The 26,162-nt window shown below is 44.5% G+C and overlaps 1 protein-coding gene across 2 annotated transcripts; it reads right to left on the reverse strand.

Annotated features, from left to right (window-relative positions):
• LOC146621904 (actin filament-associated protein 1-like 2) lies at positions 1 to 25,046 on the reverse strand. 2 transcript variants are annotated; one of them, XM_085366939.1, is made up of 16 exons: positions 24,916 to 25,046; positions 12,694 to 12,828; positions 12,521 to 12,598; positions 12,324 to 12,382; positions 10,523 to 10,643; positions 10,216 to 10,442; positions 9,883 to 10,062; positions 9,102 to 9,188; positions 4,563 to 4,632; positions 4,152 to 4,369; positions 3,943 to 4,052; positions 3,436 to 3,553; positions 3,152 to 3,239; positions 2,542 to 2,708; positions 2,317 to 2,427; positions 1 to 1,538 (listed from the first exon to the last, which is right to left on the reverse strand). In XM_085366939.1, the coding sequence occupies exons 1-16, from the start codon at positions 24,929 to 24,931 to the stop codon at positions 1,512 to 1,514; spliced, it is 1,812 nt and encodes a 603-aa protein (XP_085223065.1). In that variant the 5' UTR covers positions 24,932 to 25,046; the 3' UTR covers positions 1 to 1,511. The 2 variants fall into 2 exon arrangements, with proteins under 2 accessions (XP_085223065.1, XP_085223064.1); XM_085366938.1 differs by lacking the exon at positions 1 to 1,538 and having other exon boundaries at positions 2,188 to 2,427.
• Positions 25,047 to 26,162: the final 1,116 nt, after the last annotated feature.

Here is a 26,162-nt window from a genome sequence, read left to right on the forward strand (position 1 = left end):
TGTGGGAGGAAATATCAGCTTACAGACGGTCTCAGTAACTCAGTGAAATAACAAGTTTGCTCCTGTTGCTCCGAGATTGAAAGGATTTCCTAAATCACATGTACATAAAAAATACTTAAATACTGTTCTACCATCAGAAGAAGAGATAATTACACTCTGTCGATATGCCACAAAAGTGTTCCTGTGACTTTTTGTACAAACAAATGATTTTACAGGTCAGTGTGGACGTTCACCTGAGAACAGCAAAGACGTGTTGTGGTTATAGACAGGAAGCCGTTATTACACTGTGCTGCTCAGTACATGCTGAAAACTGTTATTTAATTAAACCATAAAATAAATGTGCTATTAAAAAATTAAAACATCAGTGTGACCTTAAAAACTATCGCTGGATAATAAAACACATTCATACACTGAGTGGAAACGATCCACACGAAACCATAAAAGTACAAAAGTAAATTCAGACATTTGGATGTGAAAATATTTCTTTGTAGCGACGATTTTAGCGCCCCCTCTGGTCACAAGTGGTCACTGTTCATTGCTGTGGTTTTTATTCTACTTGAAGCTGAGTTTTGGTGCCTGTCTCTTTAAGGCCCCCCTCCCTAAACGCCCACTTTCATCTGATTAGCCGTTTCTGGAAGCCTGTGGAGGGGCAGCTTATTGCATCTACGTGTCTTCCCTTTTTTTTGATACGGAGGGTTTGTAAATTTACTAAAAAATAGTAAATAAGCATGAACACAGTATTATTAGCTAGCTGTTAGGTTTTTTGTAGCTTTTTAGCTTTACTAAAAAATATCACTTCCTGTTGTTTTTTGTTTTTTTTAATGTAATGGTTTGGTTGGTTTAATGATCCAGGAACTGGCCTCCCAGCCCAGTGTTCATTCAGTGGTGCTGGTTTCAGTCATTATGCAAATGTCTTGTTTATAAGGTAGAAACCTGCAGTCAGCTGAGACTGAAGGAGTCACCTGATGATGACGAAACGTTTCTCCCACTGAAAACGTCCAGATGAACAGAATCAACCTTTTGGGGCTTTAAATGTAAACTTTTGAAATGGACGTGAAACAGTGAAATTAGTGACAGAGGTTTCCCTGAATTCTGTTCATCAGCTGCTGTTTATTGAAACTTTCACAGCTCAGTAAGTCTCTGTTTAGCATGTTAGCTAGCTAAAATACCAACATTAGCACTGAACACAGTATTATTATCTAGCTGTTAGCTTTTCAGCTTTATTTAAAAAGATTATTTCCTGTTGTTGGTTGGAAATGTAAACTTTTAAAATGGGCACGAACGAGAGATCAGCTAAGAGATCGACAGCAGCGAACGCAGCACTCATGACCAGCTTCATGTCGGGCAATAAGGTTTTTCTTGGTTTTTTTTATTATGTTAGACGTGTTAAAATCCTTTGGCACACTCTCCCTGCACCATCTCTGAATAAAATATGATAGCTAGAAAAAAAAAACCCAAAAAAACCAGTCCACACTAGTTGATGGGATGTGATATTAGCCGCGCAGCCGGTGTCAAGCAGCTGCTTTAGTTTCCCATTCCTAAAAGAATAATGAGAAATAGTGAAATTAGTGACAAAGGTTCCTCTGAATTGCTGCTGTTTTCTGCTGTTTATTAAAAATTTCACAGCTCAGTAATTCAATCTCTGTTTAACATGTTAGCTAAAATGCTACATTAACACTAAATACACTATTATTATTATTTAGCTGTTAGCATTTTTAGCTAATCAATTATTAAATACTATCAGTGACACATTCTAGACCTTGTAGTACCATATCACCCTATTAGAGCACTTCGCTCTCGCTCTGCAGGCCTACTTGTTGTTCCTAGAGTATTTAAAAGTAGAATGGGAGGCAGAGCCTTCAGTTTTCAGGCCCCTCTTCTGTGGAACCAGCTTCCAGTTTGGATTCAGGAGACAGACACTATCTCTACTTTCAAGATCAGGCTTCAAACTTTCCTTTTTGCTAAAGCATATAGTTAGGGCTGGACCAGGTGACCCTGAATCCTCCTGTTAAAAGGGAGGTTTTCCTCCATACAGTCATCGCGCTGCTCACTCGATGACTGTGTGATTGTTGGGGTTTTCTCTCTAATATTGTAGAGTTTTACTTTGCACCCCGAGGTGAATGTTGTGAATTGGTGCTAAGTAAATAAGCCTGAATTGTAAAATAAGTTATACATTTGATGGCTGGATACATGAGGATAAAGAGAAATGAGGCTGATGTCACTGTAACCTGATCAGTGTGAATAACTTTGAATCTTTGAATATGAAGCTTCAGTAGCATTTTGTGCCGGGGCCGTCTGTGTTTGTGCGACTCTCACCTTCCTCCTCTGGAAAACTTTTCCGTGTTCGATGAACAGCGCCGAAGGAGCCCGTCTCAGGGAGTTTTTAGCTGAGGCCGTTCGTCGCAGCAGAGGGTTCAGGATGCCAGCCTGGACCAACAGAGACCAGGTTCAGAGTGGATATATTATCAACGCTCAACGGCCTCTCACAGGTCGTTCATGCACCCTCCCCCATCCACACATGTCCAGGTTCAATTTTCCTACCTGAGCGCGCTCACTGTAGATGGCCAGGGACTGTCTGAAGGAGGTGCGCTTGTTTTGCTTTGTGCTGGATGCCAAGTTGATCTCTGACCCCGCCCTCAGCGGCATTACCTTCCTGTCGGTCAGCTCGAGCTTCTGAATGCTTCGCTGCACTTCGGCCGACTTCCTGTCTGAAACGCAGAGCATCCAACCGGTCCTCCATCAGCTCCACCCAGTACTCCATCTACACGTTACACTGTTTATCCAGGACTGCTCACTAACAGCTTATGATAGGAGCTTATCAGTGATTTTGGCCAGCTGTTGGTCCATAGCGTTTACCTCTTATGGTCTTATGTTCACATTAAATCCAAACTTTACACTTTAGATACGATCAGATCTGATTTTGAAAGTAGAGCAGTCGCCCCCTGCTGGACACTAGAAAGCGTGCAGGTTTAAGGCATCTCAGTTTTCAGACACTGGTTCATGCACACGGCTGTTATTGTGCTTCATGTTGACCATTTCTGAATCAGCATCGCCAGGTTTTTAAGAAACTTTCAATTTTCATAATAAAAGCCCAGCAAACCTAATATAGGGAAAGTCTTTTATTTTGAAGTTGAGCATCATAAGGACTCACTGTGGCCGCTGAGGACGGTGTTGCTGTAGGTCACTGAGCCTTTGGACGACACCGAGCTGCAGCGAATCGAACCCTGAGAGCCGTGGAGCTGAAAGACGACATACAGGCGACGTTACGAGTTACTCCAAATAAGATTGTTTATCTTATTCTATTCTGTTGTTTTTCTCTTAATTTTTTACTGCTCTTCGACTTTCTGCTGTGACCAAAAATTTCCCACATGTGGGACTATTAAAGGATCATCTGATCTTATCTTAAATCCGAATGTTGTGCGGTGCAGCCCGTACCATGTGCCCCAGGACGGAGGTGTTGGAGTAGATGGGCTGGTCTCGGCCCGGCTCGCTCAGGTGGAAGGGGTCGTCCATGTAGGTGTTGGAGGAGGGAAACCTGCGAGTCTGCAGCCCACTGAGGACGAGAGGAAGCAAAATCAGCCCTCAACTCAGAGCCGAGATAAAGCTTTATCGGAGTTAGCGACGCTGCGCTGGTGAAATATGAACATCACGCCCACAGAATCAGGACTGCGTGTAAAAATAAGAAACGATTCAAAGGGCCTGACAGGTGCTGACAGCTCAGACATACGAATGAGCACTTGTATTCAAAAAATCTTCAAATGAATAAAATGATTGTCGCGATTGTGTATTTGACAGCCCTGATTTACCCGAATGTGACATTCAGTGTTTTTATTATAATAAATGTTATTATGATTGATCCATAAACGTGGGGTTGGGGTTGCAGTACCACATGTGACCACTAGGACGAGCTGGTGTTTCAGCCTGAGATGATGCACCTCGTACCTGAGAGTTACACCTGAGTGCTCCTGTGTTTTGTTGTCATGGTGACAGTAATACGCAGCGCCGTCCTCCAGCAGCTTCAACCACCGCTGCTTCTCCTCTGAGCTGCTCACCTGAAGGAAGGAAGGAAGGAAGGAAGGAAGGAAGGAGGACACGTTATTGAGTAACAAGTTGAAGTGAATGAATTCAAACTCCCTGTTCCACCAGCTCACCTCCAGCACCGCCATCTGGTCATCGAGCATGCTCAGTGTGATCCTGTAGCAGTGCTTGGTGTCGGGTTTGACCTCACAGCCTCTGAGCTGGATGGTGTACTGAGGCGAGCGCTCCCCCTGCACCACCTCCTCCTCCTCTCCGAACATGTTGAGGACCCCGGCCTCCACCCGACACAGTAAACTCTGCCACTGGCAGTTCATCAGTACGTTCAGGAAACCTGCCGCAGGCAAACGCCACAGCTCAGACCTCGCGTCATGTGACCTCGCTAACAGACAGGCGATGTCACAGAGGCTACATCCATCTTTGATGTACAGTTAGTTTCCATGCACATTTTTAATTCGTATATAAAAGACACAAAAACTCTCTTCAATGATCGAATCGTGCAGTTTACTGTGCTGCTCTGTCCGTACCTTTGTTCTTGCTGAGGCTGCAGCGAGCTGAAGCTTCCTCCTCGTCAGAGTCAGACTGGACTATACTGGACTGAAGGAAGAGACACGGCATTAGCAGGAAGTGCAGGTATGACCACGGCTGCTCGTTTCATGGTCACAGCTACGTTTGCTTTCTCACAGAGCAGGTTCGAGATTATTCACGCCAGGAGGCAGTGACGATCCGAGGCTGTTTGGCGCCCAGGCGAACACTCCCTCTGCAGATGTTGTCCAAGATAAGGACAATCGTGGATAACACCTCCCACCCACTCCATGATGTACTGGCTAGTGACAGGAGCACGCTCAGTGAGAGACTGAGATTACCCACAATGCACCACTGAACAACACAGGAATCATTCCTGCCTGTGGCTCCCTGTACAACTCCTCCACCTAACACACTGTGAACACTGCAACAGCTACAACCTTTTTACACACACTCTTTTCTACTCTGGAATATTCTTGTCAATTTTCTTTATATTTATTTATCATCACCTCTGTTAGTCCTTGATATTTATAACTGAGTGATCTGTTTATATTAGTGCTGTTTCTTAAATGTGTAAAATCTGTAACATAATGTATTGTTTGGAGTTTAGTCTGTTACTGTTACTATTTTTACCATTTCTTCTTGGAGAAACTGTAACGCACATAATTTCCTTTAATCAATAAAGTATTCTGATTCTGATTGGTTCAGGATGACCTGCCATTATCCAATCACACATCTGCTTACCTGGATCTGTTGCTTGTTTCTCTTCTTTTCTCTTTTTTCTAAACTGAGCACCCGATGACTTTGAACTTTTCTTGTCCATCTTGGTTTTAATTTTGCACTCCAGTATGAACACAAATCCCCCAACCCGAGGATCACCACAACATAACCTAACAGACCTACATCTTAGTTCACAGATTCACTTTGTCTCTGGTTTATTTCTGGGATTTCACACAACCCAGGATTCAAATCATGAATCCATGATGGGCTTGGATTTACATCATTATGAATGAAATGTGCTCTATTTGGAAGCAGCAGGCCCCTCCCCTTTCGACGGGTTGTGTGTGAGACTTTAAATCATCAAACTGTAAATTATAAATTTTAAATTGTTATTGATCCTTTACCCCGAGTCCTAAAGTGTATATTTATTTTCTTACTCTTCTTATATTTATTGTTTGTTTACTTGCACTGCTGTAACTGTATGGCGTTATTTTTGTGCCACTATTCTGAGCGCACGTAAAAAAAGGTTTGCAGGTGCAAGTGTTGCATTTTGAGGAGAAATTTATTTTGAGCAAAGAAAAGCTGAATGTGAGTGAACAAAGTTCATTGCTGCGTGCAAAAACTGTATTTCAGTGTTTGCTATTATCCACACACACACACACACACCAGCAGCCCCTCTCGCTCAGTTTTTGCACTTGCACTTGCGCTTGTGTTGCTCGCGCTCTCAACATTTCTGCCCGTGCACGCTCAACTCTTTTTCTACACCGTTATATTTGTGCCACAAAACCAGCCAATCACAGACTTGGATGCAAAAAAATCTGATTGGCTGTTTTGGTCTCCAATCAGCTCGAAATGACGAAATGCAATATCCCAGAATGCATTTCGTCCAAAACTCAAACGAGGCAGTGGCGGAGGAACACAGAGTGGCAGAGTTTGAAATATTACTCTTTCTGGGTCACAAAATAAACTTTTAAGATATTTTCATGCGAGAATGTTTCTGTGTGAACTTCAAATACCTGCTCAATTTATCAAGACATCACATATTTGCATAAGTGCTCTAACGTTTTTGGAGATGTTGAGAGCGCGAGTTACGTTGAAACCAAGCACACCATTGTTTTTCTTGTGACATTACCAATAAGTTTGATGTGTCACATGGCCCTCTTCCTATTGAAAAAACAAAAGTTGTATCCAAGATGGCCGACTTCTAAATGGCCACCATGGTCACCACCCATCTTGAGGAGTTTGCCCCCTCACATATACTAATGTGCCACAAACAGGACTTTAATATCACCAACCATTCCCATGTTATCACAGTTTATCCATATAAATGACCCACCCTGTATACAGCACACTTCAAATATATATCTTGAGTCTTGTCAAATCCAGAAATACTCAGATGATACTGCCATTGTAACGTCTTTCAGGAATGGACAGGAATCTAAAGACTGGGACCTTTTCTTGTCTTGAGCAACTGGATTCATAAAATTATCTGCAGGCCTTTCAATTCTCATACAAATAGCAGATGAGCTAGGACTTTTTCTCTGTGATCAGAAAAATTATTGTTATTATTCTTTTTGTTCGTAAGGCATTGTCTGGCGGATGATCTGATATCGTCGTGTTGGTATTGTTCCAGGTTCAACATTGCAAGTGACCAATCACATTGTTGTGACGTTATTCTTTGGCGTGCCAAGCCATTCGTGCATTTATGAAATTCCAATGTTGCAAGGACAATATCAATTCTGCTTAGCGTTTATTAAAGGGTTAGGGTCCGTTGATTGGCGGACAGAGGCGGTTTCAAGCAGCTTAAGTACAGTTTTTTGTTTTACGGCAGTTTTTCCCGAAGTCGCAAAAGTATGACGTCACCACATTCTGATTGGTCACTTGCAATGTTGATCCTGGAACAACATTTAGTATGTTGATCTGGGAACAACACCAACACGACGATATCAGATCGTGCTTGTCTCGCACCTCTGGTGTTTTATAAAAACTATTCCAGACTCCACTGTTAGATTATATGTTATGATATGTGTTGGCATGAACTGGAATTAATGGGTAGAAGCTGGAACTTTCCAAATAATGCCATTCTGAAGTTAGGGAAAGAGAAGCTCCTATAAACAAAGTCAAAGTGCTTTTACTCTGAAATGCAAAATGAGATTGATTTGAGATTGAGATGTTACTGCTGTCGAGGTTGTCTATGGTTTGCATGAACTCCAATTACTTAGTGGAAACAGAAATTGTCCTGTTAACAGCATCCGTGTTTAATTATAAAAAGTCCCTCACAAACAATTATAATCAAGATATTGACGTGATAAAACTGTGGGGTTGTACACTGTCAATGTAGAGTGAAATGATCTCGTGGAAACAGCAACTTTGCTTTTAAGGGTTTAAGGGATTCTGAAGTCAGTGAAAGAGTGGGTCATACATGGGCAATTTCAACGGGCCGTTACTTTGAAAGGCAAAATCAAGGCGACTTGAAATTGACTTGGTATCCCCGTGATAGTGTACACTGTCGATCTAGAGTGAAATTATCCTGTGGAAACAGCAATTTTCATTTTTAAAACATTCTGAAGTAATTGAAAGACTATATCACATATGGGCAAATTCGACGGGCCATTAATTTGAAAGGCAAAATCAGAGCAACTTGAAGTTTACATGGTTTTACTGTCGGGGTTGGATACTGTTGATCTAAAGTGGCATTATCCTGTGGAAACAGCAATTTTCCTTTTTAGAGCATTTTGAAATTGTTAAAAGAGTATATCTTTTATGGTCAATTTGAAAAGTCTTTTATACTGGAAAGCAAAATCAGCCTGACTTGAAATTGATATGGTATCACTGTGGGGTTGGATACTATTGATCTAACATGGATTCATCCTGTGGAAACAGCAAATTTCAATTTAAGAGCATTTTGAAATAGTTAAAAGAGTAGGTCATATATGAGCAATTTGAAAAGGCTTTTATTTTGGAAGGCAAACACACAGTGACTTGATATTGATATGGTATCACTGTGAATTTTTTATTCTGAATTAATTGAAAGAGTAGTTCAAAAATAAACATTCAGAGGGCTTTTACTTTGAAATCCAAAAGGAGATGGCTTTAATATTGACATGTTGCTACTAGAATACTGGGGTACGTCATTTGTATCCAACATTAGAGTGTGCAAATGCGACTAATCGATATTTGTGAATGTGCTCTTAATTTACTGAAAGTTGGCCTTTATTTTGAAATCATGCTTCAGGAGCTTTTATTTTGAAATCAGGTTACCACATCTTTTGCCATAATACTCAGAATACACAGCGAACGTAAAACAAAGTGGAGGTGTTTTTAGCTATACATCTTATACATGTAATACATTTATTACCAACCTGAGTTTATCCGCTGCTCATTCGACAACATGACGAATAACTTCTGAAGTCTTAATTCAACTCAAGACGCTGTAGATTCCCGTCAGTAACACTTTCGGTCCGCTAGTAAAACGTAGTTCTATTAATCTGCGCTTGAACCGGAACCGGATGTAAGTCCCAAAAAACTGAATTGTAGAACTGAAACTGAAATTATTCGAGAGCTAAATCTTTAAAGGATAAAATACGGTTTCAAAGCAAATGAATTCATTTTCAAAATATAAAATTCAATTTCAGTTTAGTGATGATCATTTTCAAACCAATAAATTGAATTTCAAATTAGGCTAATTCATGTTCAGTTTTTAAAAGCATTTATTCAAGTTACAATTCAGATTCAATCCGAGCAATTCAAATTTAACTTATTCAAATTCAGTTCCTGATGGCACAGATTTCTGCCCATGATGGTGTATCTGAGTGTCTCACCCTGCAGGACAGCAGCTGGTCTGACTTATTCAGAGACGAGTAGCTGTGCATCTCCGTTTCTCCTGCGATGCTCACCTCCTCGATCACCTTCACACAGAACAGAAAAATATTTGTGCATAAATAATTTGAAAAAGGTGAAAGAAAACAGAGAAATGTGCCACCGGGAACAGTTCAGCTACAAACTGCGTCAGGAATCTCGCTGTCAGACTGAGATGCAGAGTTCACAGTCGGGAAGATGAAGCCTGTTTGAGCTTCCAAACACCGGAGTGGAAGATCTCCTTCAGACCTGCTGGCAGGTACAGGCAGGCCAGCAGAGTCCAGCTTCAACAGCGTTGAAACAAAAACTTGGATGTGGGAGGAATTCTGAGCAAGGCAGTCAGTGGGGATGGGAAAGCTGCAGGGCAGTGGGAAGGAGAAGCAGTTTACTGCCTGCACTAATCAGTGCGGTTGGAGCGCTGCTGGGGAAGACTTGGGATGCTTCAGGGCTGTCCCGGTGGACGCTGGGAACCTCGGGTGGAGGTTCCACTTTTTAAAAGCTCCAGCTTCGGTGGGACTGCTCAGATTCTCTTGGAAGATCTTTCCAGGAAAACTGAAAAGGACCGTCTACTCTACAGGAACTCTCTGATTCAGGAGCAAAAGTGCACGAACTCTTTAGCTCAGAGGTGACTGAGAGTTCATGTATGTTGCCATGTCTGATGTAGAAACCTGAAGCCTGACTGTGTGTAAGGACCTCATGCTGAATGTGAGCTAGTTCACGGTTCGCGTGACGAGTGTTGCTGACCTTCTTCCACTCGTCGGCCTGCTGGAAAGTGCTGTAGCCCAGCACCAGCGTCTCCGAGCCCAGCAGCACCAGTTTGAGCTGGTGTTGGATCTTCCTGCTGCTCTTTGACTTGTAGACGAGCTGACAGCCGCGCAGGTTCAACTCCAGCTGAGGCAGCAGGTCCCGGGCGCACTTATAACACTGACGCAAACACAGAAGAAGACACACAGGTACAAACAGGTCAAACACACCTGACCTCACAAAGAGCTGAGGCGCTTCAAAGATAGAGCGACACCTAGTGGCCATCAGAGGGACTGCAGCCGTGTGGGCTCGTGCGTTTGTTTCGTTCCTCACCAGCAGCACGTCGTTCCTGATGATGAACAGCTCTTTGCTCCACTGCCCGAGCCACTTCCTCCTCCACAGGTACCCGCAGAGGCGGGACTCTGGCGTGGGCTTTAGGCAGGGCTGTGAGGCGCTCCACCGGATGTAGTGAGCTCTGTCCTTCACAAGCTCCTCCCCTCCATCATCATCGTCTTCCTCATTGTAGGACTCGTAGTGGCTGCTGTCTGACTCCGCCTTCTCTGGAGAAAGGAAGAGGATCACGTTTGTTTGTGTTTCTACGTTGTGTTCCTGCTTCGTCATCGTGTGTGTTTGCAGATACCAGTTTTGGACGCGGTGGCGTCGGCAGGGACGTAAGGTTCTGCCTCCTCGTACGTATCTTCGTCATCATCGTCACCTCCTAGACCTCCTGGAGGGTGGGGCGGCACCTTGGGGCCCTGCAGCTAAAACATGAACATCAGGTCAGGAAGTCTGAACTCAGTTTCTCTGATTTGTGGTGAAACTTTGATGAAGTTTGAACAATCAGACGAGCTGAGACGAGGCTCATCAGCGTCTCCTCTTCTTCATGAAGAGCTAAATGTGTGTTTAGGACTAGTTTGTGTTGTTGCTGTTGGTTGGTACCATGAAGTGCGTCTGAGCTTGGCTGACTCACCTGATGAAGTTTTTAGTGTAAGAAAGTAGGTTTGTTTGGTTTTAAATCCGGATTTTGTAACCTGCTCAGGATGAAGTTGCACTCTGACCTTTGGCAAATCAGTGTTCAGTAACTTTTCACAGGTTGTAACTTCAAACATGAGACCTGAGCAGATTCATTTGGATCGGTTTGGATCCAAATGAGTCAAAACAGGGTCGATTGTTGGAGGCGCGATGCTCGTTTCCTCTCATTTATTCAGATTTTCTACATTTTTCTGTTGAATTTGTCTGATCTCACAGACTTACTGGTGATTTCTTATAAATTTACTGAGAATTTAATCTTTAAGAGAGCAGTGTGTGTGTGTGTGTGTGTGTGTGTGTGTGTGTGTGTGTGTGTGTGTGTGTGTGTGTGAGTGTGAGTGTGTGTGTGTGTGTGTGTGTGAGTGTGAGTGTGTGTGTGTGTGTGTGTGTGTGTGTGTGTGTGTGTGTGAGAGAGAGAGAGAGAGAGAGAGAGGGAGTGACAGGAAGTTCAGTGTTTACATATGATCTCTTTGCTATCGGTCTTCCTATTGGCTCAGACCTGTGCAGAGGGAGGAAGTGGTCACCGATGGCGGTTGATTAGCATCTGGGCTACGTGATGGATGGATGGAAAACACACACACACAGAGAGTTGTGCTGCCGTCTCCTCCCAAACCTCAGGAGGACTCGGTCTGTCATTACTGACCCACATCACAGAGCAGCCTCCTCCTCTCTTTCTCTTCTCTTTGACCTCAGAAGAAAAATCCTGAAGCTGTTCAGAAACAGATTTTTGTCCCTTCCTAGTAAAGAACTTTGTGTCCACATCATCGTGTTTGTCACATGAAACTTTTCCTCCACCTGTCGCTCCTGCTCTTCATCACGAGGAGTGTGATCAGCAGCTGTTTCTCACTCTGGTGCGTTTGATTTAACCACCATCTCCTGAACAGAATAAAAGCTCTTTTGTGACTTTTATCTCTGTTTTCGGAGCTTTTTGATACATAAACTAAGACTTCTTATTTATCAGGCAGATAATAAACTACATTCACATTTTTAGACCCAACCTTGAGCCGCCACGCTGAACTTGTTTTTATTAATCAGGCACAGCAGTCAGCCACTTCATGTAATTAATTAATGAGAGCTAATTAAAATATCATCTGATTAAAGAGCTGCACGTGCAGGACGATTATCTGTTATAGACGCTGCAGCTTCACACTGTGTTTGTATAGTTTAGTCATCATTTTTCTATTATTTGTTTACTGTTTGTGTTTATATTTTATTTTTATATTTTTTTTACTTACATTTTACTCTTTTTTTTATTCATATTCAGTCTAAACTAATACATTTTTATGTTGTTTTTAATAATGAGTTTTCATTCACATTTCATTGTTGCTGTATTGTTTGTTTGTTTGTTTTCATGTGTTGCTTCAGTTAGCTCAGTGGTGGAAACCAGTGTGACCAGTAAGGCTGATGCTCACCCCGTTCCTCAGCCATGCAGACAGGTCCTGATTTGAGACCAGCTCAGAGGCCCGGACAGCTGTGGATACAACAACAACAACAACACAGAGCTTTCATGAAGTCTTCAGGATTCGCAGGTTTACGTGAGCTCTGTTTATGAGTGAAAATCGTATTTCGCATTATTCCGATGTGTCTCGAAGGCAGCATTAAGGTGTACCTTTTGCAGGTGTGTCTGTCAGCTCGTTGCTAGGAGACGATGATGGACAGCTCATGATCATGTACTCGGCATCTTCCACTGAAAACACAGCAGGAAACACTTTTATTCGGGTGTCTGTGGGTTTGGCAGTACTCTGAGTATCAGCAGTAATGTGAGTACTGGTGTGTTTTTACCTGGAGCGTCCTGATTCTGCAGCGTGGACAGCAGCTCTGAGATGGATTTCTTCTGAGCCTGAGCGATGTAACTCAGGTTCTCTGAGTCCAGAACAGACAGGAAGGACTGCAGATCCCAGATCAGCTTGGCCAGCACTGGATACAGACAGACAGACAGTCAGACGGACGATCGTCTGGATGTCTGTTTGAGCTCATTAACCAGGAGGAAAATGAGTTTACAGACTTTATCTCGACCTCACAGCGAGTCACAGTTGAACTGACTGCTGGGCCATGAGTCATGTTTGTTCTCACACTCTCAGTATCTGATGTCGCTGTTTACACGCCAACAGACACTCTGTCTGTCTGTCCACAGACTCGAATGTTTAAGCTTTGCAGCAGAAACAAACATGTTTACAGCCTGACACACAAACTGTTTGGTCTCTGTGGATCCTTTTCCTCCTTCATAACAACTATGGGACGGACGGGATGGTCATAGTTTGCATTATTAAGGGGCGTGGTCTCTTTGACTGACAGGTGGATGGTGACACAGCTTCACCTGAACTGGACCCCTGGACTCCAGCTTACCACTCCACCCTCTCATCCAAAATATGGACACTGATATCTCAGTCTTGCATTTTCTTTCTTCATTTTGGTCCAGCCATGGGGGTCAGGGGGGTACTGGGGTGGATGGGAGGGCTGCCTCCTGTGCTCGTGCTCAACAGGGTGTCGGTGGAAATGATGCTGCGGTTTATTGAAGGCCGAGGAGGAGGGTGGGGGGAAGGCATGTTAGGAGGAAGTGAGAGAAAAGGAAAGACAGGAGTGTGGAGGTGACGCTGGGGCCGGAGGAAAAGAGGAGGATCACAGATGTAGTGACGGAGGACATCCACAGGGTTGGTGTGCCAGTGGAGGATGCTGAGATGGGGGAGATGAATAATAATAAGAATGTTCTTCCTTCGTTTCCGAGTGGAGTGATTGATTTTGGCCGTCTTCTCCTTCAAATCGACCCCAACACTCATTTATGTCTCTCAGAAAGAGACTGAATATGGACGGTGTGGGTTCAACCACACTATCGGCTGCTTGGTTGGAGCTGATACAGCAGCTGAACCAGCCCAGGAAAAACGAGATCTTACTTTAGTTTTGATAAAAATAAGTGGATACAGCAAAGTGAGCGTCTGACCCACAGCTGCAATTTACATGAATCCAGATGTGATTCATGATTCTGAAATGTAAAAATATCTGAGGACTGAAGGGGTGTAAATAGTTTCCTGGATGTTAAAAACTGCATATTTGCATCATTTCTTTGAGATTTTGGGATTCACTATGAGGACAGTGTGTGTTTGGGCAGATTGTTACTGTGGCAGGTGGGTTTGCTCCCACAGTCTGAGTGTAAGCTGGCCGAGATAAGATCCATTTTTGTTTTTGTTTCTCTGCTCTGAGTTTCCATAATGAGTTTTCTCTCATGTGATAAGAAAAAAGAAACAACGAACTTTTCGAGTTCCTGTGCACAGCAGGGATTCAGGTGATGTAACTGTGTTTACTCTGAGTTAAATATTGGCAGGAGCCAGGAGCTTATCAGTTTGCATCCTGTCATCAATTAACACGTGAAGGCCAGAACATCTGCATATTTGTGCAGGAAACGTTTACCTGAACAGGTGCGGTCAGACTGTTGTTCTGTATGAAACTGACTTTTACATGTGAATCACATTTTATTACGATCATCTGAGGATGCAGATGAGGAGCCGCGGCTGATGTGTGTTTCTGTCTGAGAGTGAAGAATCAGCATCTTGTTTTTCTGCCTTTGAATGATTTCAGCTCTTATCTTCTGAAGTGAAACAGAGTGAGTATTCATTCACACACAACAACGGCTTCATTCATAACACGAACACAGACGGACTTCATCACAGTTTTCATGTTTAATCAACCTGCTCGTAGCAAACTGACCATCCCCCGTCAGCTTTACTTATTACAGAACAAAAACATTTAGTGAAGGTAAGAGCAGCCTGTCAGGGCCTTTGTTAGTTTAACATGAATCATTAAGGATGTCCAACAGTCCACAGTTATATTCGTTTTAAAAAAACAAAACAAAAATGTACAAAAAGCTCTGAAAACTGTTTTTTTAACCTCTCAACACCATAAGCACTCCCAGGAACCCAGAGACTGGTATGACCTCCTAAAGGACCACACCTAGAACCTGCCTAATGTCCATATAAACTACATAAATCATCACTATAATCATCATAAGGACATCTAGAACATGGCCAGTAGAACTTCTAAATGAAAACAGGAACCTCTGCAATCTCCTGCAGGGTAGGGCTGGGCGATATGGCCTAAAATTCATATCGCGATATAATATGAAGCATGTGCGGTAACGATATATCACGATATATTCTTTTCTTCTGTATAGCGTGTTTTCCACACTTAAAATCCTTTAATTTTCTCAAAAATCGAGAGTTCCTTATGTATGAATTCTGGTTGTGCTTACTGACCTCGAACCGATTTTGGCTGCAGAAATCTGTTAAAAATGTTTTAGTACAACTTTGATAAGCTGCACTGTTTGATGGCTCGTCAGAGCATTACGCTGCCGTAGTGATGAGCTTCACGGAGTAATCTGGGCCCAAAACTCCGTCAGCTTCAGGTCCCAAAGTCAAACGAACACTGAGAGTTAAAAAGTGTCTAAATTCTTTCATTTTTAATTAAATGATCAGCGTTGCTGCTTTATCGGGTGTAACAATTAAGTTTAACATCCATGAAAACAGAATTTATTACATTTAACGGAGTTAGAAGTTAGCAGGAAGTTAGCTCACTAGTTTCCACCTAAACATTTCATACCATGTTCTGACAGAGATTTTTGAAACAAATTCAAACGTACAGCTCTGCTACCACTTCCAACATAAATGAAGACAGAAACTAAACAGCAGTGACGTTTGTAGGGTTACTGAAGTTGGACTACCTGGTATATGATGTTGTGCTACGTGATTGCTAGCGACACAGCTATGTTAGCATAAACATAGTGAAGCTGGAGGATGAACGCCAACTTTTTTTCCACTCGATAAAAGTTAACGTGACGGATTCTGGTGGTTTGGGACAAATGCAATCGCATAGCAGGATGCTATACACGGGCCAAACTTCAGTCAGGAGAACAACTGAGATTATTCATCCACAATACGAGGTTAGTTATTAACTCATTCTGTCATGGCCTGGGTCTAGGGACCCAGGGCTCAGGCATTTTCAGTGTATGTTTATGTTTATGTTTTCCGTGTGTTGTATTGGTTTGCTCTCCATCTCTCCATGTGTCTCTGTGTGAGCTTCCGGAGGTGTGGGTTCGCTGAGGAGACTGCGAACCCGGAAGTGGTCTACTCGAGAGACGGCCGCACCTGCCGCTCGTCGTCCTCTGCCAGCTGCAGCAGATTACGCTCGTCTAGGAACGGCATTTAGGACTGCAGCTGAGCTGAGGCCGACGCTGGATCCTTGAGTCAGAACTCGTCAGTACTGCCGTGAGCTTTTACGTAACCTCCGCGGAAACAGATCCCCTGCTAACCCTCTGCCTTTTGTGTTACCAGGAATCGGGAGCGGAGTACGCCTCTAAAGTCACGGTGTGGGAATTGGAGTTTTTTGGAGTCGCCACCTTTCACTTCTCACGGACATCTGCACTGTGTGGGATTCAGGGAGAATCACCACGGGACCACAGTGCTGGGATTTTGTATATAGTTGTGTGTTTTTCACCTCCTGTAAATAAATCCACTGTCCTTCACTTAGAGTCTCGCGTTTGGGCCCTGCTTTCACTGTCACTCCACGGTCTGCCATCGCAGCCCGTGACAGAAGGATCCAGCCACTATGGACCCAGCGGACTCACCGCGGAAGCGCAGCTCCCGTTTTGACGGGACCCGACTAGTGCTTGGAGGGCCTCCGTGCTGCCGTTCCTCGCTGGCAGCCTACCCTTCGGCCCACTCGTCTGCTTCCTCTCCGCGGACGCCTCGGTCTCGCAGAGAACGCCCTAGCCGGTCCCGGGAGGATTACTATGAGCCTGACAGCAGTCAGCTTACGCCCGCTCAGGCATTCTATAAGATGCTAGGGATTATTCTCGTGCCACCCGACACACCCAGCGCTCCCACATCACTGCAGGAGCAGCCACATCAAAATCCGCCCTCGTCACATTCCGCCAGCTTCATGAACACTACAGCTCGTGTTTCTCCGGTTTGGGAAAATAGAAGTTTTCGTTTTAAGAGCGATTATTCTCCCATAGGTTCAGAAGACTGTGCGCCTGACGTTCTTTCAAATCCAGGAATCAAGACTGTTTCGTCTGGAACTCTTTATTCTGGGGCTATGTTTGTTCAGTCAGCTGATCAGCAGCCATCTTCAGTTCGGTTAGCCGATCAGCGGCCACCTTCAGCTCGGTTTACAGCGCCACGTCTGGACCCAGCGGTCTCTGAGGAGAGGCTCAGGGGGGAGGTTATGGACAAGGTTTACCGCATGTGTGAGTTGTGGTGGGAGAAGCCCACGGAGGGGTTGCGTCGCGCCGTGGAGAGGCGGCTGCAGGGGATGCTGTTTGAATTCCCCTGGTTGGTGGACTCCCTTAATTCAGTTGTCCTGGACTTCCTGCTTTCCACCCTCCACCTCCACTCTCCTCCTCAGGCTGCTCACCGGCCCGGACAGCTGGTGGATTCACAGCCTGAGACGCCGGCCCCGACGTCTACATGGAAACGACGTTCGCGCCGCCGGCGTTCCTCACCACAGCCGCCCTCCCGGACATCTCAAGAACCGGCTGTGGTGAGTAATAAGGACACTTTTTCATTTCTCACCCCATCTGCTTTTTTGTTTTCAGTGGATGGTGACGCCGCTGACTCTGCTGCAAGCCGGCCTACAGTACGACTAGCGTCGCCTCATTCAGCAGTCTCCATGCCGCTGGCGGCTTCACCATCTGTGGATGTAGCGCCGTCGTCATCTCATCCGCATGTAGTCACCCCTCAGCCATCTTCTTCACCGGCTCTGCCTTCACCTTCCCCGCCTGCGTACACCGCATCACCATCTTCGCCTCCGGATCATCCATCTGTGACTGGAGCGCAGCCGGAGGTGCCCGCACGGCCAGCTGAGGAGCTCAGCATGCCCGAGCAGGAGCTCAGCGAGCGGGAGGAGCCCGCGTCGCCAGCTGTGGAGCTCAGCGAGCCGGAGGAGCTCAGCGAGCCGGAGGAGCTCAGCGAGCCCGAGCAGGAGCAGCTCAGCGAGCCGGAGGAGCTCAGCGAGCCGGAGGAGCTCAGCGAACCACCAGCAGAGGAGCTCGGCGAGCGGAAGGAACAACCGGCGCTGCCAGCCGAGCTCAGCGAGCCGGAGGAGCTCAGCATGCCCGAGCAGGAGCAGCTCAGCGAGCAGGAGCAGCTCAGCATGCCCGAGCAGAAGCAGCTCAGCGAGCCGGAGGAGCTCAGCGAGCCGGAGGAGCTCAGCGAACCACCAGCAGAGGAGCTCGGCGAGCGGAAGGAACAACCGGCGCTGCCAGCCGAGGAGGGACCCGCTCAGCCGGAGGTCAGCGAACCGGAGGGACCTCCACGTCTAGCGCGGCCTCCACGCCATCCACGTCCAGTGCGTCCACGTCAGCGACCGGCGCGTCATAGACCATGTGCCACGCCTCGCTGTTGCTCACTGGAGCAGCGACGTTGCCATCGGACCCGTGGCAGGCCACCAGAACCGTTCCGCCGCCACCGGGCCTGTGGCAGGCCGCCGGAGGAGCAGCGCCGCCGCCACCGGACCCGTGGCAGGCCACCAGAACCGTTCCGCCGCCACCGGACCCGTGGCAGGCCGCCGGAGGAGCAGCGCCGCCGCCACCGGACCCGTGGCAGGCCACCGGAACCGTTCCGCCGCGGCTGCCGGACCCGTGGCCGCTCGCCGGAGCTGCTGCGTTTCCATCAAGGGGTTAGAGGTAGGCCACCTGAACTGTTTTGCCGCCACTGTTTTGCCGCCACTGTCTAACCTGCGGCGGGTCCCGCTTGTTTTGCCATCCTGCGGGTCGGCCGCCGGAACTGTGTTTGCTGCCGCTGGACCGGGGGATTGGACTGTTGAACTGTGTTTTTCTGTTGTTGCTTTGTAGTGGCTGTTTAGCGGAGTGGTTTTGGGGCCCTCCGTCCTGGACCTCCCGCCGCCCGCCCTGGGTTGGTTGTACTGTTGTTTTTGGTTTGTGTTTTTGGGTCGTCGGGAGCCGACCCTTAGAGGGGGGGTACTGTCATGGCCTGGGTCTAGGGACCCAGGGCTCAGGCATTTTCAGTGTATGTTTATGTTTATGTTTTCCGTGTGTTGTATTGGTTTGCTCTCCATCTCTCCATGTGTCTCTGTGTGAGCTTCCGGAGGTGTGGGTTCGCTGAGGAGACTGCGAACCCGGAAGTGGTCTACTCGAGAGACGGCCGCACCTGCCGCTCGTCGTCCTCTGCCAGCTGCAGCAGATTACGCTCGTCTAGGAACGGCATTTAGGACTGCAGCTGAGCTGAGGCCGACGCTGGATCCTTGAGTCAGAACTCGTCAGTACTGCCGTGAGCTTTTACGTAACCTCCGCGGAAACAGATCCCCTGCTAACCCTCTGCCTTTTGTGTTACCAGGAATCGGGAGCGGAGTACGCCTCTAAAGTCACGGTGTGGGAATTGGAGTTTTTTGGAGTCGCCACCTTTCACTTCTCACGGACATCTGCACTGTGTGGGATTCAGGGAGAATCACCACGGGACCACAGTGCTGGGATTTTGTATATAGTTGTGTGTTTTTCACCTCCTGTAAATAAATCCACTGTCCTTCACTTAGAGTCTCGCGTTTGGGCCCTGCTTTCACTGTCACTCCACGGTCTGCCATCGCAGCCCGTGACACATTCACTGCCATTGACGTCTATAGACGTCAATTGAAAAACTTACGTTGACTGCCATTGACGTCTATAGACGTCAATTACGTTTTTCAATGGGAGGGGCTAGAATACAACCTCGGGCAGCTCGTCAGTGAATTTTATTTTTTCATATATTTGTAAATAAATTGTTTTGATAAAACATAACCTTTCTCAGTGTTATTTCTGTTTTATAGAAGTGAAAAACTATTTTATATGTTAGAGGTGTCACAAAGCAAGAAATATTAGTGTCAAAGGCACTTTTCTGCTTGAAATGTATTTTTCACAAAAAGCTCGTTTTCTCCCTTTTGTTGGTCAAAACAGGCATTTTTGGTGGAACCCACCTCTCTTCTACAGCTGATTACTAAAGAATGGAAAATGGTAGAAACAAGCTTTTTTTTTTTGGATGAAAGAAGAGAGTCTGTTCTTCATTTTGGTAGGTTCAGCGTTTATATGATCATAACACACAGTTTTCTGTGGCTCTTCAAAAATGAGTAAAAATGCTCAAAAACCCTGGCAGTGGGGAGTTACCTGATTTGTAAATGGCTGGCAGTGAATGAGTTAATATACAGCAACAACATGTGGATAGAACAGCTGCGAGAGAATCCAACATTAATGAATCAATGTTACAGAAGTGGAGGAAGCGCAGTTTTTGGCTTTCCCCATATTTCAAATGTGCTTCATCTCTTTGCTGTGAATGATAATGGTTGTAGCCACTGCGATGCTTTCGACCAAAACAGCCGCAGCTTGATGACATCATCAACATGCGCTATCGCGATATAGTCAAAATCTCTATCGTTGGCCAAATTTATATCGTTTCTATCGTATATTGTTTATATCGCCCACCCCTACTACAGGGGACCCAAAAGTTATTCAAGTGCACCCTCACAGACGGGCATTCAAAAGACCTCTAGAACCTCTCTGCGATCTCCAGTCACACAACCACCATGAAGATTTCTAGAACACCCTCGCTCACCAGTTTAACTTTCCAGGGGATGAATAGAACCTCTTCAGTGACAACCACAACCTCTTAAAGTTCCCTCTTCACAGATAACCACTTAGGAGATGTCTCAAACCCCATCCAAAACTACACAAATCATTACTAGAACCAACATTAGCACGTCTGAAACATCCTCAGAGGCCAGCGCAGCCTTCTCAAGAAAAACTAGAATCTCTTCAACCTCCTAAAGAGTATGTAAGAGTCCCTTCACAGAAAAATACCTCATAGACCTGTAGAACATCACCTCACAACCACCTCGAGGATTTCAGAGACAAGCATGACCTCCTAAAGGATGACTAGAACCTCTTCGATGGCGACAAAACTTCCCTTAGCACCACAAAAGCCCACTTCACAGATAAATAGAACCTCCTAATAAACCTTTACAACCTTTAGTCATGACTAGACTCACATTAAGGACATGGAGGACATCCTCAGTAATGACTAGAGTTTCCTAAAGCTATTACCTGACAATAACTGTGGCTTCAGACCATCCAGGAAGTGAAGCTCTGAACACTAATTAGCATCTGTGTGTGTGGATGCAGTATTTATATAAGGATATGGGAAACAGCGACACAGAGTAGGTGTAACTAAGTAAAGGTTTTCAGTCTTTAATGCTTTTCTGTTGTTGTTTAGACGTAAACTGTACTGAGTCATCATCAGTACAACACAGAGCAGAACATGTAAAAACATGCAGAGGAAACAGCAGCTGATTGTCCGGTGGCTCATTCATACAGAGAGGCCGAGTCCATTCACGCTGTGAGCCGAGTGGGAGACGAGGGCTAAATGTTCCTGATTAACTCCTCTGATGCTGATTTAAATCAAACTGCTGTTTAAGCAGCGAGCTGCAAATTCCTCAAACACCCACAAACCCTGAAGACGAACAACAACAGCAGAAAGGAGACAGAGACGGACGGCTGCTGGACGGACGCAGAATCAAGAGTTTGTGTTGCTGAACGCTGTTTATCTGACCATCTGCATTACTTCCTGTCTCAGGCTTTGATGTTGCAGTGCACACTTTCAGGCCTGTTTACATCATTAGTACATTAACTTCCATTCATTTCCTGGACACTTATCCTTAAACCATAACCTAAACGAATCCGTCAAAAACAAATAACTCGACTGACCACAGCGACGCATCTGCTTCAGCAGTTTAAACTAAAAGTCACGTTTCCAGCTGAAACCGGTCACACTACAGTACCAATGGTGTCCATCACAACAATGATATCCTAACAACATTATGCAGCAATTACATCCAACCAGGAAGCAGTTTGTCCAGCGTTGTCCAATCAGGGGGCAGTCGCTGGAACCACAGAGCTCGTTCAGGTTCTGATACCCGATAATTGACTGTCGTTGGGCATTAGATCATCTACACTTACATAAACCTGCTTACAGCGCTGCGAAAAAACATTTTTACTGTTTCTTTTTTTGCTATTTGTCACTTTTGTTTCTCAGGTCATCAAATAAAATGTAATATTAGACGACCATAACCTGAATCACTTTGTCACAATTAATTCAATTCAGTTTTATTTATACGGCGCCGAATCACAACAGCAGTCACCTCGAGGTGCTTTATAGTGTAAGGTAGACCCTACAATAATACATACGTGGTATGTTTTAACATAGGTGAGGTAGTTTTCCTAATAACTTAGTTCATCATTTAAAAACTGTGAAAGAAGCTCCCACAGAGGCTGAACATGCAGTTCCTGTAACGTCCAGCAGGGGCACCAGCAGTGAGGCAGTCCCACAGACGTCCACATTATAATCTGACAGCAGAAATAAACATGTTTACAGCCTGATACACAAACTGCTTGGCCCTGTGTTGCTGAGCTGATCGCTGTCTGTGAGGCTTCACCACCACTAATCGTTTCACAACATGGAAGCAACCGAAACGCTATGAAAAGTCCCAGAAACCCATGGGTGAAGTCACATGGTTACGTCCGTGTTTTTTCTGTAGAAAACATCATTTTTATTCTGTAAGGGAGAACGTGTCACAATCCATCCTCCTGCTGCTGTGGAGTCTTTATCACACCGGTGGTATGTTAGCAACGCAACTATCAGAAATACCCATCTGTCCTCGTCTATCCTCCTTCCTCCACCTCATCATCATCACTTCCTCCTCCTCCTCCCGCTGCTGCTCTCTGGAGACTGAGCTAATAGACTGTTTAGATTTTCTGTGTGTTTGTGTCTTTAAAGTATCCACACCAACAATTTTAACATTTTTCTGCCATTAAGTCAGATTGTTTCCTGACCTCATGTGCTAATCGCTGGCTAAAAGGAGTATTCTGATGTTTCCCAGCTCCTCCTGGTAGCGCTCAGTCTGAGGTACAAGACCTACTCAAAATTTATAGAAAAAAACTTTAAATTAGCTCTGAAAACAGGAAATAGATTTTACTTGTTCCCCATAAATCATCCCATGACCTGGTGACCTCTTGGGGGGGCTGACCCTATTTTAAAAACCATCATCTACTATATATAACGTAGATAAAACAGCCCCAATGGGGACATGCTGCTGATGCATTTTACTGCAACACCTGTAGTTACACGAAGCTGAACATACTTTAGTTTCTCATTTACACGTTGGACATGTTGCTGAGTATTTTTACCTCGTTAAATGTGGTACGGTTACTTCAGGGAGTTATCTAGATACACTGATCTCTCAAATCACTTTGGTTTGCTCTAATCAGAGTTACTTGTTGTTACAAACAACAATAAAAATGCAAAGTGGCTACAGGTCCCGGTAAGCAGCAGGTTAGTGGGGAGGTGGTCAGCCTCCAGCTGGAAGCGGGTCAGTTTGAGGAAACAGCAGCGCAGTAATGTAAATGTTTCTGCTCTCTTGCCAGCCAGATTAAAGAAAGCTGCTCCACACCCTGCTGCACACATGTTTGTACTTCTGTGATTGTGAGGACCTTCTGAGGCCTTTCACGGCCCCCTAACCTAAACCTCTTTTTAACCTGAACCCTTAAACTAAATCCAAACCCACAAACGGGCCTTTAAGAGTCTGTCCTCACAACACAGAAGGGTCCTTAAAAAGTCAATAAATACATAGGTCCCCACAAAGATAGCTGTGCAAGTACCCACACACAGGCGGTGAGGAGAAATCCTGTCTTTCAGATAATTTTAGGGTTTGGTTTTCATGGTAAAGTAACTTAAATCACTTTCAGCTTTTTCTAAACTTTTCAGCTGGAGCCAGTTATAGCAGCATCATGGCCCTTTTCCTTCTGTCAACACTTCCTTTGATTTAAAGCTGCTTTGGCCACAAATACATACATGCTCATATACAAAGTGTTTCTCACATGATACAGAAGATAAATTAAACTGTTAGAGAACAGCATGGCTTTTTGCTGTTTATTTATACCGATTTTAATGAATGAATTTAAACTATCTAATCAACCAGTCATTTGAAATCAAGTCTATTACCACCATCTAAATATTTTATACACAATACAACACAAGCCTAAGGTTAGTTTGATTTGTTCATAACTACAAACGTAAAACATCCCAAAATAATAAATATAGTACAACTTATAACAACTCACACCTGACCTCTAGTGGTCACATGAGTCAGCAGCCAAAATATCAGCGTATATATATTAATATGATAGACAAACATGGAAATAAACATAAAAACTGCATATCAGGTAATGCTAGCTAGCTCAGATACTTGCTAATAAGTAACATCCAGTCAGAATCCCTAACTTTCTCTTACTGGATTGGTCTGTTACTACAGTGACCTCACAGCAGCAGTATTATTGGTCTGATGATGTCATTAAAATGCTCCGAAAGGCTCCAACAGCACAAACACGGTCCAAAAGTCCAGTTCAGGTGACGCTAGCAGACAGCTAGCAGCTACAGCCACCTGCGTCACCATCCACCTGTCAGTCAAAGAGGCCACGCCCCTAAGAATGCAAACCTTAAACCTTTTACAGGTGACCTATACAACCCACCACAAATATACCTACAGAGACCGAACAGTTTACATCGGGCTGTAAAAGTGTTTATTACTGCTGTAAAGTGTTAACATGGGAGTCTATAGGGACCGACTCGCTGCTGCCCCCGGTGGAAACTGGAGGAACTGCAAGTTTTGGCCCTGGTAATTGCTGAGTGCTTTGTTAGTACTTTATTACAATTAGTTTTAACATTTTTTTTCCACGTGATATGAAAGACAAAAGAGTACGTGGATGTTAAACACATTAAAGGAAAGTTTCAAAGTAAATCTCCATTTGTAATCAGATTACATCTGAAACATGCATGCTGTGTATGATTTCATACATGTGAAACATTTTTAAATATAAAAAACAAATATCAGGTAACGTCAGGTTTCATGTGTGGATGAGTTTTATGCCTCTGTCGTTATTCCTGAAACATCTGTAAGACTTGTTGTGGGTCACGGTACCTTTCTGTTTGTCCATGTCGGTCGTCTCAGTGTCTGCTGATCCTCAGGCTCATATCTCTGCTAAAGAATCCAACATCAAACGGCAAACAGATTTCCTCCTGTTTCCTCCTCCCTGAACTCCCTCTATCTGCTCTGTGAGAAGCAGTTTGAGTTCTGCCAGGCGAGTCTGTCTGAACGCGTCTGTGACCTCAGCACAGGAGGGAGGAGAGAGAGGGCGAGCCAGTGCTCTCATTATGCACGGGCATGCACAGAGAAACCTTAAATACAAAGTCACTTTAACAATGTGCCCACTGTTATCATCCAGTACACAAACACATTTAGAAAATACACAAGAAGAAAAATATCTGCTAACATTCTGGCTTTAAGGGTTTCTTCAGTGATGCTCCACAAACTAAAGTAATAATAATAACAATAACAATAATAATAATAATAATAATAATAATAATTCCACAGCTATCAGAAAATCGAGGGAGAGCAGCTGGATTACAAAATTACTCAGGCCTCTTTTTATTTAGAAATATAAGTTATTCTTCTACTTGAGAATATCCTGTAATTTACTTATATTAAACCAAGTTTATGTTTTCAATAAATATAATGTATGTTTTCATTTGTCCAACTGTATCGACAAAATCCATCCTCTGCTGCTTCCGCTTGTCAGGGTCCCGGGGGTGGTAGAGCCTATCCCAGCTGTTGTAGGCCGAGAGGCAGGACACAAACTGGAGTGGACACCAGTCGTCACGGGGCTAACACAAAGAGAAAGACAACCATTCACACCTATGGGCAATTTAGTGTTTCCACCTAACCCCACTAACTGCATGTCTTTGGAATGTGGGAGGAAGCTGGAGTACCTGGACAGAACATGCAAACTCCACACAAAAAGACCCCAGCCTGATGGTGGAGCCTAATTCAGGACCTTCTTGCAACATTAGAAGCTCATTTATTTCAGTCAAACATTTTCAAAATAACTACATATGACCTCTGTGAACCCCATTAGGAGTTAAAGGGTAAAGGAACCCTTCTGTTTCTGACTGCAAACCTGCAGACAATCGTCACATTTTTCAGTGTTTTTCATTGTCGCAGTAATTTGGTAACATATATCTATAGAAACAAGAGCTTCTATTAACTAATTTGGGTCATTTTAAAAAAATAAGAAAGAAAGAAAGAAAGAAAGAAAGAAAGAAAGAAAGAAAGAAAGAAAGAAAGAAAGAAAGAAAGAAAAAAAGAAAGAAAGAAAGAAAGAAAGTAAG

Source organism: Diplotaxodon limnothrissa, linkage group LG12 (genome assembly GCF_057381915.1).
Source record: "Diplotaxodon limnothrissa isolate DT_005_m linkage group LG12, D_limnothrissa_male_GT1.1, whole genome shotgun sequence".
NCBI classification, from domain to species: domain Eukaryota; kingdom Metazoa; phylum Chordata; class Actinopteri; order Cichliformes; family Cichlidae; genus Diplotaxodon; species Diplotaxodon limnothrissa.